Consider the following 14,982-nt stretch of genomic DNA (forward strand, 5'->3'; position numbering starts at 1 on the left):
GATCGCCGGATGGCACAGTAACTGCTGCTCATGATGGTGAGGGAGGCATGCATGAGGGTGGGATACCAGTTAAACGAAAACAGAACCAAACGAATGCATGGAGTGAATGAGAAAATAAAATGAGTGATGAAGCGAACGGAAAGGTTTGTCTTTCTTACCATGCGAGGTAAATCATTGATACTATAAATACCAGGAGGACGAAGACACCTGCCGCCACTCCGTACACCCACGTCTTCAACTTTCCATCTAAAGAGGCAAGAGATTTTTTAGCACAGGCCATTAAACTGAAGCAAAATGCAAAACTGTATAATGTTGAAATACTATAAAAGAGCCATTTGCATTGTTTTTAATGACTATTATTCCTTGCAATGAGTTTATATCTTACATCTGCAAGATCTAAACTAGTCATTGTGGATTTATATTTAACTTTTTTATTTAGAATTCACAGTTTATCCCACAATCAAATTCTTGGAATTGCAAGTTTATATCTCACAATTGCAAGTTATAAACCTGTAATTGGGAGTTGCAATATATCTTGCAACTCTTAAAATTCTCATAGCTTGCATTTCTGATTCGTTTTCTCTGAATTCTGAATTGACATCTTAAAATTCTTTTTTTTTTGTAAAATAAATACATATCCTGCAATTCTGGCCTTTTTTTGTGAATTGCAATATATAAACTCAGAATTCAGAGATAAATAAGTCAGAATTGCAATATATATACTTTTGAGAAAAACATGCCAGATTAGTATTTTTTATCCCATGTCAAAAACAAGCTTCCGTAAAAATGTATTTACTTAAAATTTACTTAAAAAGGTGTTTGGGGTGTAATATACTTTCCTAAAAGAAATTAAACCAGCACTACTCATATATGTTTAAGAGATACTGGACAGAAATTGAAATGAAACATTTACCTGGTCCAAAGGGTTGCAGGTACCAGGTGCGTCCGACAAGGCCAGGCTGTTCTGTGGTGGACAGGGTGGGGTTGATGGCCCGGCTAGTCTTCACATCAGATTTCTTGTCCCCTGCAGAGGGGATTTCGAGCACAGGAATGAGTGTACACTGCTCCAGAATCCCCTCGGCAGTCAGCACCTCAGTGTAGCCCTCCTTGCATATACATGCACCCTCCTGCAGGGGGCAGCAAAGATACACAAATGAGAGCTTGCTTTCTGCTTCCTCTCAAAGCTTGTGATGCAATTCACACCCAATAGTCCTAAAACCCAGACATTTTTGACTCCCAGTTCCATCGACACAGATTCAAAGTCAATGGTTTTTGATTAAATGCTGGAAATAAGTGTTTGTAGTTAACATGTCTTAGATTTTACTTGTGATTTTACGTGTTTTAAATACGGTGGCTGCTAATAAGTGGCAGGTTGTTGGAGTGCATTAAAATTATCATACCAATGTACAAATGTGTAAGAATCATAAGCTTTTGTTGGTCACAGAACTTGTTTTCTGCAGTAATCCAAAAGCCAATGGAAATATCATGTCGAGGATGACACTAACTTCCAGGTTGGTCTACAAAAATACATTATCTCTTCAGTCCTCTATTTAAAAGCGAAATAAATGTTATCGTTCATCCCTAGTGGAAAGAAAACATCCACAAACTCCTCCTCTTCCTTTGTACAAGGGATTGTGAGTAAAACTAGTCTATAAAGCATGCAGTACATCATTTGTGCAATCATAATTTTGTATGCAATAATTCTAATCATAAAATGATTAAATTAGTCTAGCAAGCAAATAAAAAGTTCATTGAGTATGCTTCAAAAATATAGATCAACTGTTTTCAAAAATAAAAAACAGAAGTACAGTTTACAACCCTGATTTTCTGTTGCATTCATTATAATTGCAGCAGGAGCAACTGTCTGCAGTTATAGACACCTGGCTCAGAATTATCATAATCCCACAATCCTCTTGTTTTACCTCTGAGCAGAATGTCTGTGGTTTGTCACAAGGTGGATCACATGACTGGTCCGTCCCCGGCAGTAGCACTGGAGGACATCCACCTGGAAGAAATAACAGGGCAGAGATCATTTTCTCCACTTGGCAGAAAGTAATCAGTCCATCAGAAATAGACATATGTGCTAGCTTCACATAAAACTACAGAAAACGTGCATCTTTTGCACAATATACATATTACAGTACATACTGCACAGATGCTGGTATCAGAGTCCCCTACATGTTCTGTAGTGTGTCATGATAATATACTCCATCTAAAACCCCTGTATTTAAAAGAGCACTTTGCTAATTCAGATTGAATTATTGTGTAAGCAGCATTTATGCAGAAGCTACAAAAATTGATAACACTCGACAGGACCATTAAACAAGACCTAGTGAAGGCAAAAAGTCATTTAAAAGTGGCAAAAAAAAAAAAAAAGTTCGATGAAAAGTACTCATTGCATTATCCTGTACACACATATACATTTTAACCTGAAATCTTGATGTAGATAAAAAAAAAAAACACTTTATGCACACATTATGCATGTCCTTGATCTGTTATTCCTGTCAGGTCCAGGTATCTGTTATTCCTCATTAAAGAAAGAGATGTGAAGTGGTATAGCACCTGTGACGTTTATTGCATCTGAGCGCTGACACCAGATCAGCTGAGGACTGCCCATCCACTGGTACTCATAACACTCACCAACTAGATGGAAATCAACAAAAGAAAAATATATTCTGCAGCCGTACACATCACAGTTGTAGAGAGACTTGATGATTGTGTTTTCATATAATCCTATATGAAAGTACTAAAACTATTAAAATGGTACAAAATGTGAACCAAGCGCATGGTTAACGATAGCCATTGACTTCCACAGTATGAAAAAAATTATAATATGAAAGTCTATGGCTACCGTCAACTGTTTGGTTGCCAACATTCTTCAAAATATCTTCTTTTATGTTCAAAAGAAGAAATAAACTCATAGAGGTTTGGAACAAGTGTAGGGTGAATAAATGACAAGTCAGACTGCAGAGATGCAAATTCTTAAATATACATGCCTCTGTGAAAAATAAGTTTGCTTAATTGAAAAGTTTGCTTAAAAAAATAAATTTTAAAAAACTACTTTTAGAGAATATTAATGCATTAAAAGGCACTTTTATGTGCACTTACAGAGAGTACACTTACATGAGATTTATGCACAGTATACACTTTGTAACAATGTCGTCAAAAATATATATAATCCTTTTTTTCAATTGTTTTGATGATTATAATTTTAACTGTAGTATGTTGTTTGATATTACATTTAAAAGTTAACATTTTCAGTGTACTAAACTGCAACTTCCACATTATAAATTTATTATTATAAATCTATTTAAATACATGACATACACGTTTCAGTAGAACTGACAAAGTATATTTTACTGTCTTATAAATGCTTCAAGTAATTATGAAATAACATATAAAGATATAAAGTAAAAAACCTCTTAAATTCAAACTATTGCATTTAATATAAATGTAAACTATAATACATATAATTACAATTAACTTGCAATAAAGTGTCCTGAAAGATTACATCACAAAGTCATTATTTCCATAATGCGTACTCTTTGTAAAAGTATGCTCAAGTCTAAGGTGATGCCATTATAAAAACAAATATATGTGTTTATAAAATGTTAAATTCTTAAAATGATTCATGTTGAATAGCATCAGTCTTTATTCAGATGAGAGAGGAGGAGCATGTTTTCTCACTGCTGCAGGGCCGGGTCTGCCACTCCTGATCGGGGCACTGAGCGATGTTCTCCGGTTCCTGTGCGATGACGGCACGTGAGCGGACCTGCACCGGAGTGAAGTCCAAACGCTGACCCTTCACACACACACTCTGACACGGGCTCCAGTCGGACCACTCCATCAGGTAACAGTCCCCTGAACAGATCAACAGACTCATCTAAAATAGCTTTCCATTTCATTCACAACACTTATAACAGCACAAGAGGAGGTTCCTGTGAACGGTGTCTGCTGTGCAACATTTTTTTTTTTTTTTTATTAGTTCAATTGTAATGAGTCTTCTCTTCTAGAGAAGTTAACTACATTATAAAATATATAAAAAGCAGAGAAGTACATTAAAGCTATTTAAGGGTGCAAAGTTAGATAAATATCTGTCTATCTATCTATCTATCTATCTATCTATCTATCTATCTATCTATCTATCTAGTGTATGTCTATCTATCTATCTATCTAGTGTATGTCTATCTATCTATCTAGTATCTGTCTATCTATCTATCTTTCTTTCTATCTGTCTATCTATCTAGTATCTTTCTATCTTTCTTTCTATCTGTCTATCTATCTAGTATCTATCTATCTATCTAGTATCTATCTATCTATCTATCTATCTAGTATCTATCTATCTATCTATCTATCTATCTATCTAGTATCTATCTATCTATCTATCTAGTATCTATCTATCTATCTATCTATCTATCTATCTATCTATCTATCTATCTATCTATCTATCTATCTAGTATCTATCTATCTATCTATCTATCTAGTATCTATCTAGTATCTATCTAGTATCTATCTATCTGTCTAGTATCTATCTATCTGTCTAGTATCTATATCTATCTGTCTAGTATCTATCTATCTGTCTAGTATCTATCTATCTGTCTAGTATCTATCTATCTATCTATCTATCTATCTATCTATCTATCTATCTATCTGTCTAGTATCTATATCTATCTGTCTAGTATCTATCTATCTATCTATCTATCTATCTATCTATCTATCTATCTATCTATCTATCTATCTATCTATCTATCTATCTATCTATCTATCTATCTGTCTAGTATCTATATCTGTCTAGTATCTATCTATCTATCTATCTATCTATCTATCTATCTATCTATCTATCTATCTATCTATCTATCTATCTATCTATCTATCTATCTATCTATCTATCTATCTGTCTGTCTATCCATCTATCCATTCATCCATCCATCCATCCATCTATCTATCTATCTATCTATCTATCTATCTATCCATCCATCCATCTATCACTTTTTAGGTTTGCATGAAATGATGGCCTCACAGTTCAAGAATCCTGTGTGATTTTAGTCTGTTACCAGGGCAGGGTAAGGTGCAGGTCTCCTCCAGAATAATATTCTTATCTCCATCGACGGCCTGCTCCAATCCAGCGCAGAGCTCTTCCTCTACAGTGCTGCTCTTCCCATCGCCGGAGCCGTCTGATACAAAGCACGTCAGGTTCCGGAAACGCAGGCCCACCCCGCACACCACCTCCTACAACACACACACACACACACACACACACACAGATTCAGGTGTGAGTCATAAACACTTCCTAAATCCAAAGATCAAAAGCAGGATTGAAATGGAGGAGGATCAGAGAGAATAACAGAAGAGGAGACAAGGTTGACAGCAAGATTGGAAAACAAGGTATTGGGAGAGCGAGGAGTTCCAGCGCGGGTCGTTAACACATTCAGAGCGCGTGCCGCTGGGCGACTGAGGTGTTTAGCTTCAGCTATTGCTCTGTTGTACAACACAGTTCAATAAACATGTCTGAATTTAATGAGTCACACAAATACATCAGTAGAAGACCATTTTTGAACCTTATATTAATCGAATCCAGAAAAAAAAGCATAATTTTCACAAAAATATTAGACAGCACAACTGTTTTTTAACATTGATAATAAGAAATGTTTCTTCAGCAGCAAATCAGCACATTAGAATGATTTCTTGAGGATCATGTAACACTGAAGACTGGAGTAATGATGATGAAAATACAGCTTTGATCACAGGAATAAATTATATTTTAAAATATATTCAGATAGAAATAATTTATTTTGAATTGTAATAATATATCAAAATATTACTGTTTTTAGTGTATTATACGCAGACTTGGTGAGCAGAATTTTCTTTAAAAATCTTACCAGCCCCAAATATTTGAATGTGGTACTATTGTGAACCTTGGAGGGGATAGTTTGACATTCAGTCTAAACATTTTCAGTGAAAAAAGCACAAAAACATGAATTGTGAAATATAGACTTGACCTAGAAGCTTTGCAAGTTTGAGTGCACCAAACTTTGAATGTTTTTTTTTTTTTTTTATGTGAATGTACTTCAGTGCTTAAGTTCAATTTGATGAACTCTGATCTGTGAATTTACATTTAGCCATTCGATCAAGAATTGCAAAAGACCTCAACACGGCACTCGGACCATGGGCCGTACTGCCATCTGTAACAGGGTCGTACAGGACACGGCTTCCACTGCTCCATCTGAGACGGACACGGCCTGCCGTCCCCCTGAGACGCCTCAACCACCGTCCGTCTCCGCCACATCTTCCCTGAGGAATTGAGACACAAGACAGAGAAATGAGTTTAAGCTCAAGTTCCACAGAGAACAACCCACTTTAAAGAAACTGCTGACCTCAAAAAATCTGTTCTTTGTCAGAGCAAAAATATGGTAATATGACGTTTTAAATACTTTTTTAAAATATGACTATATGACACAATTATATGATAGTTTGTGTTTGTGTGTGTGTGTGTGTGTGTGTGTGTGTGCAATACATTTAGGTTTGGGGTCAATATGATTTCTTTAATGTTTTTAAAAGAAGGCTCTTTGACCAAAAATACAGTAAGAAAAAAAAGATAATATTCTCAAATATTATTACAATTTAAAATAAGTTTTCTATTTGAATATATTTAAAAATGTCATTTATTCCTGTGATCAAAGCTGTATTTTCATCATCATTACTCCAGTCTTCAGTGTCACATGATCGTTCAGAAATCATTCTGATATGCTGATTCGCTGCTTATGACACATTTCTTATTATAATTGATGTTAAAAACAGCTGTGCTGCTTATTATTATTATTTTGTTGTTGTTGTGGAAACCAGATACTTTGTTTTGCCCAGATTCTTGGATGAATAGAAAGTTCAAAAGAACAGCATCTATTTGAAATATAAATAGTTTTTAACATTATAAATCATATTAATGTCACTTTTGATAAATTGCAGAATGAAATAACTAATTTCTTTAAAAGAAAAAAAAAATAAATAAAAAACATTATGAGAAGAGTAAAAAATAAAATCCCAAAAGTTTCGACTTTTCAGGGTGAAATATGACCTGGACCTGTTTTTGACAGATTTGGCATGCACACATGGCATGGAAAATCAGCCTTGGTCACAGGAATAAATTACTTTTTGAAATATTTTTAAATATATTAAAATAGAAAACAGTTATTGTAAATAGCAATAATTACTATAACAGAAAGAATTGCTGTTTTAATGTATTTTGATCAAATAAATGCAGCTTTAATGAGCATATGAGACTTCAATTAAAAGCATTAAAAAATCCAAACTTTTGAATGGAAGTGTTTATGACAAACACATTTAACACAGTAGTAAGACTTTGGCTTCAGTATTTGGCTTTACCTTCAAGTCCACAGGTCTGTGAGCAGTCTGACCATGCTGACCAATCAGAGAGCAGACAGTTGACTGGACACTCCACCGTACAGGAAGCATTCATCTGCCATTTCTTCTCTAAGCGCAGCTGCGGTGGAAATAAGACCGTTTCTTTAGCATTTGTGGGGAAAAAAAGGTCATTCTAAAAGAGAAACATCTGAGAAGCCAAAGGGTAGCTGTGTTCAACACTAGCAAGGTTTCTAACCCTTTTATAAAGAAAGCTGGCTGAAAACTGGGTTATAGGGTTAATATGCCGTGCATATGATTTATCACCCACAGGGTCCAATTAAAGTGACCAGAGCTGTCGGTTTTGACTGATCATTTGCCATTTCTTTTCACAGTAACCCACTATTTAAAATGGCACCAACTAACCATGTTTCTTTTCCACTGGATCTCAACATCATAGTAATAGTTAAAACATAAGAAGTGTAGATTTAGAGACTTAAAAATTGTATTGCAATTTATTTTTTAATGTTTTAGTGGTGCTAATGCATTTTTTTGTGGAATATACTGTATAAAAGTGTGGGGTCAGTAAATTATTATTTTTTTCGCAATGCATTAATAAAACAAAGAAATTCACAAGCGACAGTGTCTGTAAATAAATGCACAAACCTCTTCGCAGTACTTGAGGTCAACAGATTTGCCGTCACTTCTAACGCAGTCCAGCATCCTCGTCTTGAGACCGATTCCACACACAGCGTTGGCACTTAATTGACACGTGCTCCAGTCTAAGTGAACACACACACACACACACACACACAGATGTCACCCTGCGAGTTCTCATTAAACTACACGTCTAGGTCAGAGGTTGCTTGCGTCCACCAGAGCGGATGGTTTGAGGACCGCTGTGCTTCACTCAGACACTCTTGGGGGGAAATGGTGAATGAAGTCTGAGCAGATGGAGCAAGCAGTTCCAGTAATGATCCCAACTCTTCAATGACTCATTCCTATGAACGGCAATTCAAAACAATAAGAGGAAAGGAAGTGCTGTGTGGATAATGCCCAGACCAGAAGGACTTAAAAACCACAGGCAGATAAAAGTGTTAAAGTCAGCAAGAAACAACATTCACAAGCAATATTACTGCATTACTGTGGTGTACTTTTAAAGAGAAAAAGAGATTGTTTTATGAGAAAAGAATATTGATTTTATTTATGGATTAGGATCATTAATGTCACATTAACTTTAGTAAGAACACAATTTGGCAAACCATTTGGGAAAGTAAGATTTAGCATTTTGATGTAAAATATTAAATCATTATAATTGTTATTTTTCTTAAATACATACATGTTTTTTTATTTTTATTTTATTTTTACTGTGAAATATCACATTACCAATATTTCATATTTTGTTTTTATTTAGAAATGTATAGAAAAAATTAAAGCCCTTTTAACTTAAAAGACAATAACAAACACATTTTAAATTATTATTTGAAATAAATGTAACATTATAAATATAAATAATAAAACAATTTCAATAATAATATTTTTTATAGCCATATTTTCATAAAGTGTTATAAAAGTAGGAAAAATTGTGCATCCCTAGAAACAATCCAAGCAAATCTGATTTTTTTTTTTTTATTAATTAATTAAATGTATTTTTTATTATTTGCTCTCAATAAGATTTTTGCTCCAAATCGAACAACCATAGTTAGAAATCCTGTTTGGGGAAACACTCACCGGTGATGTTGTATCTGTAGTGAAAGCAGTTGTGGTTCAGGAGGCAGGGCTCGGTCTGCATGCTAACCGGACAGTCCTCTCCCTCTTTAGGCAGACGCAGGGCAAACGCTGTCCTCTCTCGATCTCCTCTTCCAGAACATGGCTTTAAGAGGCCAGTAAAACAGACTGCTGTTCAATTATGTTAATGAGCTCATAATTCTCTCATATTTCTCTCCAAGCCGTTTATTAACTGTCTAACAAGTGACCTGCTCTGATTTTTTATGCCACTATTTATGCCTCAATGTCAGTTGGCTCTGACTGAAATCATAAAACGCAGAATAAAATGATATCCATTTTAGCATTAGCCAGAAATGCTATTGCTCTGGTTTAAGGGATATCTTAGATGTCTCAGATGTGTAGGATAAAAAAAACTGTGTTGTTATTGTTAATCGGTGTTGCTAATATTTTAGGGATATTTTAATATTTTAGAGTTGAAATAAAGTATAAATATTAAAACTATATAAAAATTACAAATCTTAAATTAGAAAATTAGAAATGTTGCCTTGGCTTACAATTACAAAAAATAAAAATGAATGTTAAATAATTAATGTTAAATAGAATTATAAAAAAACTAATAAATTAATTAAAAATGAATAAAAATAATTTGAAGCTGAAATAAAATAAAAATATCAAATGAAAAACAAACTTAAAAAACTAAGTGTTACAATTCCTAAAACTAAAACTGAAATAAAACTAAATCTAAACAAACATAAAATAATAAACTAATAAAAATGACAGAAGCACATAACAAAAATACTAAAACTAGTTTACTAAAAAAAAAAAAATTGAAAATAAATGCCATTTCAAAATATTGCACATAATGCTAAAAAAAAACATTTTGGAAAAAAGCAGCAACATTTATTTGTTCTTGGCAACGCAAGATGCAGCATCTGAGACATTGCTGAGAACTCCTCTGAAATTGTGATATTACTAGGTTGATTTCTGAGAAGAAGTGAAATAATACAGAGATAAAATGAATGGGGAGATGCAACCCTAGTGTGAACAGGGTTTTAACGGATTAGTGATAATCCTGACCAGGTCACATGGCGTCCAGGGGCTCCAGTCGGACAGCACACAGTCCTCGGGACAGGGCAGGCGGCTCTCCCTCGTGCCCTGTGGCATCTCCTCTGGATCACACAGATAGTCCTCCACCGCATCTGAGGGACCGTCCACTGTGTTCAACATACACCTGCAGGACCACCAGAGATGAGCACAGTATAACGTCAGAGTCTTATGGATGGAGTAAGAGTCAAATAGACATGAGGAAAGGCATCTTTGACTCTCACCTGACTCTTCTGGTCTGAACGCCTTCGCCACAGTTCTCCTTCAGATCCACGTTACTGACTTTCCACACACTCCAGGGTTCAGCTACCCAAATATACTGACTGCAGTCACTGACGCAGGGGACCACCTCATAGACCTGAGACACGAGACCACCGTCCACACATATACAATCATACACAATCCAACACTTCTCAGAACAATAAAATCTTCAGTCAAAGGTCAAACTAAATATCACTGTACTCTATATGAACTAAATTATTTTCTATTCAACCAAGTTACTTAAAAGTTACTAAAAAATTTAGGACATGTCTAAAAGCAGTTAAAAAGCGTGTTTTTATCTGTGTGTGGTTTTCTAGAAAGAAAAATAAACAGACATTAAATATAAAAAGGAAATACATAAAATAACTCAATTAAAATGTGTTTCAATAAACAAATAAATAAATAAAATACAATAAATAAATAAATACCAATGTTATGTTTAAATGAACTAATCTAATTATGACATTATTTATGCATATATATATATATATATATATATATATATATATATATATATATATATATATATATATATATATATATATATATATATATAGACATAATGTCATTATTAGATTAATACCTACATAAAAAAACGAACAAAAAATAATAACAATAACTTAAGTTTAATAAAAATTAATACACATGCCCATCACAATTTTAATTCAAAATTATGGCATGCATAAATAAATAAACACACATAATAAAGAGCAAAATTAAATGCACAATATAAATTTACTTAAAACGTAAAAAAAATATTTAAAGTGTACCAATTAATTATTCATAAACTATTACATTCAAATATATAAATTCAATTAAATCTATTAATCAATCAACCAATCAGGATATTAATTCAACAGATTATGTCAAAATAATAATTATGATTCAAGTGCAGTTTTAAGGAGGGACAAACCATTTTTGTAGGTTAATAGTTTATCTGACATATCTAGTAGTTCTCACAACTAAAGCATGGGTTTTGTGCTTCTAATGCTTTAACAAATTTAATTGCAGACCGAAGTGACAAACACAGCAACATACAATCCATAAGAGGAATTTAAATTAACTCAGGAATGAGAAATTTAAGAAAGAAAGAAATAAAGAAATAAAGAAACTCCATTTAAGAGAAGAAAGTGTTTTTACCTGTGCCTGTGGCCGAGCAGCATTATTGGAGAGTTATAGAAAAATCATTAGTCATTAGAACTTCTGCATCTAGAGATCAAAGCACCACAACACATCATGTTTAGTTAAGAATGCACTTCTTATTATTTTATCTTTAAAACACACCATTGATTAAACTCAATATGAAATACAAGACCAGCAATGTCTGTTAAGAAAATAAATACTTTAGGTTTAATTAGCTTGTGTAATTTCTTCCTCTAGATTTAAATTAAACCAAATCCAAGAGTGCATATTTGTTAGGAGCAAAGATCTCAGAAACGCTTTGATGTGGAGTCATCTATTTCTGGTAATTCTCAATAAAGAATAGAGATGAAAAGACAAGCATTTTTGAATAATTTGAGATTCACTTGTGAACCTATTTTGGGATTTTCACTGTATAAATCAAAGCCAGCGGTTCCAGAAATTGAGGGAAACTTTGAACTCTGCTCCTAGTTTAGTGAACTGCCTATGTAGGGCAGTATTTAAAGATCTCATAGGTGTGCTTCTATGCCTTAAGAAATGACAAATCAGTCGCTTTATACATTCTTTTGGACAAATTTTAATGTAGCACTTCATGTATCCTTTGGCAATCCCACAATGCACTACAATACGCTCTATAGACCCATTTAATATGGGGGATGAGGAAAGATAAATGATTTTAAGCATACTTTTAATTAATTCAACATCAAAAAGTAGCAATTAAATAGTTTAATCCAAATAAAATGGTACTATTTAATGCACTATTTGCACATGATATGTGTGTTTTGGTGTTATTTTTTTAGGTTTTTTTATTATACATTTTGTTTATTAATGCTGGTTTACTTTGTTGTTTGTTTAACTTGCACATTAACTAAAACTATTTATTTCAAGTAGCAATTTTTTTTATGGTTTTAGCTTTAGTTAACTATAATAACACTGGTATATTCAATGTTTGTTATCCAAAATCATAATGCAAATCTATATTGTAGGTTCCACTTCAGTTAGTATCTACTCAAGGTAGTAAAATATAAAAGGTACTCAATGTGTAAGATATAAAACAATGTACATTAAGATCTAATACCTTCAAAATTATTTTCTTTTAATATTTTATAAAGCTATTTTTTTTTTATCTGAAACCCCTGCTGCTTTATGTCAAGGACTATAACAATGTAACTTAACATCTAATACTTTTAGAAATCTTTGTTTTTAGCAAATGTATTTACCTGAAACCCCTGCGCCTTCATGTCATGGATACAGTATAACTTTATGAAACAATGCCATTTAATATTTAATACCTTCTAAACTGATTGCTCCATGCATATGAAAGCATGATGTTTACCTGGTTAAGGTGATCCAGTTTTGGACAGGGTCTTCCTCCATTGTAAGGCTTTTCTCTGAGCCATTTTGAGCGAACTTTGACCCCACTGCCACAGGATTTACTGCAGCGCGACCAGTTGGACCATTCACTGAGTTTACAATCAGACGGACAGGGGATGATGCAGGCCTCCTCTATATACCCTGAAAAAACAGTATGGGTGGTCAAAATGTGAAAATGGGAACATAAATACTAAAACTGCAGTTGGTCAATTGGTCTCTTACTGTTCAAGTGGTCAGTTAGGCTTAGAGGTGTGCAATATTGACAAAAAAAAATTATATCTTTATATTTATTTTGGATTTTTTTATGGCGATAATTTAATGATATTTTGCTGAGTGTGTTTTTATGCTTCCTTTGCTGGTTTAGGCCTGTCAAGGATAAATAAATATGAAACTAAAACCGACAGGAGGTGGCATAAAGCCCTTGCCTTAACGAGTGAATCATTGAAACATTTATTCAAACGCTTCATTCAAAACACCTGATTCATTAAACAAAGCTAGTGACAGTCTTTATGAATGGATCATTGTATCATTTACTCAAACGATTCATTCAAAACTCCTTATTCATTTAGAAACAAAGCTAGTGACGGTCTTTGTGAATGGATCATTGAATCATTTACTCAAATGATTCAATCAAAACACCTGATTCATTTAGAAACAAAGCTAGTGACGGTCTTTGTGAATGGATCATTGAATCATTTACTCAAATGATTCATTCAAAACACCTGATTCATTAAACAAAGCTAGTGACAGTCTTTTTGAATGGATCATTGAATCATTTACTCAAATGATTCATTCAAAACTCCTTATTCATTTAGCAACAAAGCTAGTGACGGTCTTTGTGAATGGATCATTGAATCATTTACTCAAATGATTCATTCAAAACACCTGATTCATTTAGAAACAAAGCTAGCGACAGTCTTTATGAATGGATCATTGAATCATTTACTCAAACGATTAATTCAAAACACCTGATTCATTAAACAAAGCTAGTGACGGTCTTTGTGAATGGATCATTGAATCATTTACTCAAATGATTCATTCAAAACACCTGATTCATTAAACAAAGCTAGTGACAGTCTTTTTGAATGGATCATTGAATCATTTACTCAAATGATTCATTCAAAACTCCTTATTCATTTAGCAACAAAGCTAGTGACGGTCTTTGTGAATGGATCATTGAATCATTTACTCAAATGATTCATTCAAAACACCTGATTCATTTAGAAACAAAGCTAGTGACAGTCTTTATGAATGGATCATTGTATCATTTACTCAAACGATTCATTCAAAACTCCTTATTCATTTAGAAACAAAGCTAGTGACGGTCTTTGTGAATGGATCATTGAATCATTTACTCAAATGATTCAATCAAAACACCTGATTCATTTAGAAACAAAGCTAGTGACAGTCTTTATGAATGGATCATTGAATCATTTACTCAAACGATTAATTCAAAACACCTGATTCATTAAACAAAGCTAGTGACGGTCTTTGTGAATGGATCATTGAATCATTTACTCAAATGATTCATTCAAAACACCTGATTCATTTAGAAACAAAGCTAGTGACAGTCTTTATGAATGGATCATTGAATCATTTACTGAAATGATTCATTCAAAACGGCTGATTCAACTAGAAACAAAGCAAGTGATGAGGTTCTTTCCAATTGACAGGGTCCCTATGCAGTGTTCACTTCTCCCTACTCCCTAAGCACGGGATTTCCATTGAAGTGGACTTCACTGACAATAATCGCTCATTTGGCTCAAATGTATGCATCTAATAAATACAGTCAAAATGTATATTTTTAGACTGTTAACAGTTGTGGTCTCATCTCGTGTGCTTTCTTTCCAAAAAAAGCAGCGTCAAAGTTAACTCTCCTGAAGTAAAGTGTATAAAGTAAAATGAAAAATTACAGCGCCTCAGCTCTTTCTCCCTGGTTTTACTTATTTTCACCTATTCATATAATACAACTTGCAAATGTAACATTCATTGCCATAACCATTCATAAATACTCTAATT

The 14,982-nt window shown here is 33.5% G+C and overlaps 1 protein-coding gene across 1 annotated transcript in view; it reads right to left on the reverse strand.

Annotated features, from left to right (window-relative positions):
- The window catches only part of LOC128030389 (thrombospondin type-1 domain-containing protein 7A), a 99,153-nt gene that overhangs the window by 4,334 nt on the left and 79,837 nt on the right, over positions 1-14,982 (reverse strand). The window contains exons 15-28 of the mRNA XM_052617958.1: positions 12,926-13,104; positions 11,590-11,595; positions 10,413-10,546; positions 10,162-10,315; positions 9,088-9,229; positions 8,023-8,138; positions 7,381-7,498; positions 6,146-6,291; positions 5,055-5,229; positions 3,688-3,861; positions 2,563-2,643; positions 1,923-2,005; positions 914-1,127; positions 159-246 (exon numbers count right to left, since the gene is read on the reverse strand). Of these exons, the coding sequence (XP_052473918.1) occupies positions 159-246; positions 914-1,127; positions 1,923-2,005; positions 2,563-2,643; positions 3,688-3,861; positions 5,055-5,229; positions 6,146-6,291; positions 7,381-7,498; positions 8,023-8,138; positions 9,088-9,229; positions 10,162-10,315; positions 10,413-10,546; positions 11,590-11,595; positions 12,926-13,104 (1,810 nt within the window). The remainder of the gene's footprint in view (positions 1-158; positions 247-913; positions 1,128-1,922; positions 2,006-2,562; positions 2,644-3,687; positions 3,862-5,054; positions 5,230-6,145; positions 6,292-7,380; positions 7,499-8,022; positions 8,139-9,087; positions 9,230-10,161; positions 10,316-10,412; positions 10,547-11,589; positions 11,596-12,925; positions 13,105-14,982) is intronic.

This window comes from Carassius gibelio, chromosome A16 (assembly GCF_023724105.1).
Source record: "Carassius gibelio isolate Cgi1373 ecotype wild population from Czech Republic chromosome A16, carGib1.2-hapl.c, whole genome shotgun sequence".
Classification (NCBI taxonomy): domain Eukaryota; kingdom Metazoa; phylum Chordata; class Actinopteri; order Cypriniformes; family Cyprinidae; genus Carassius; species Carassius gibelio.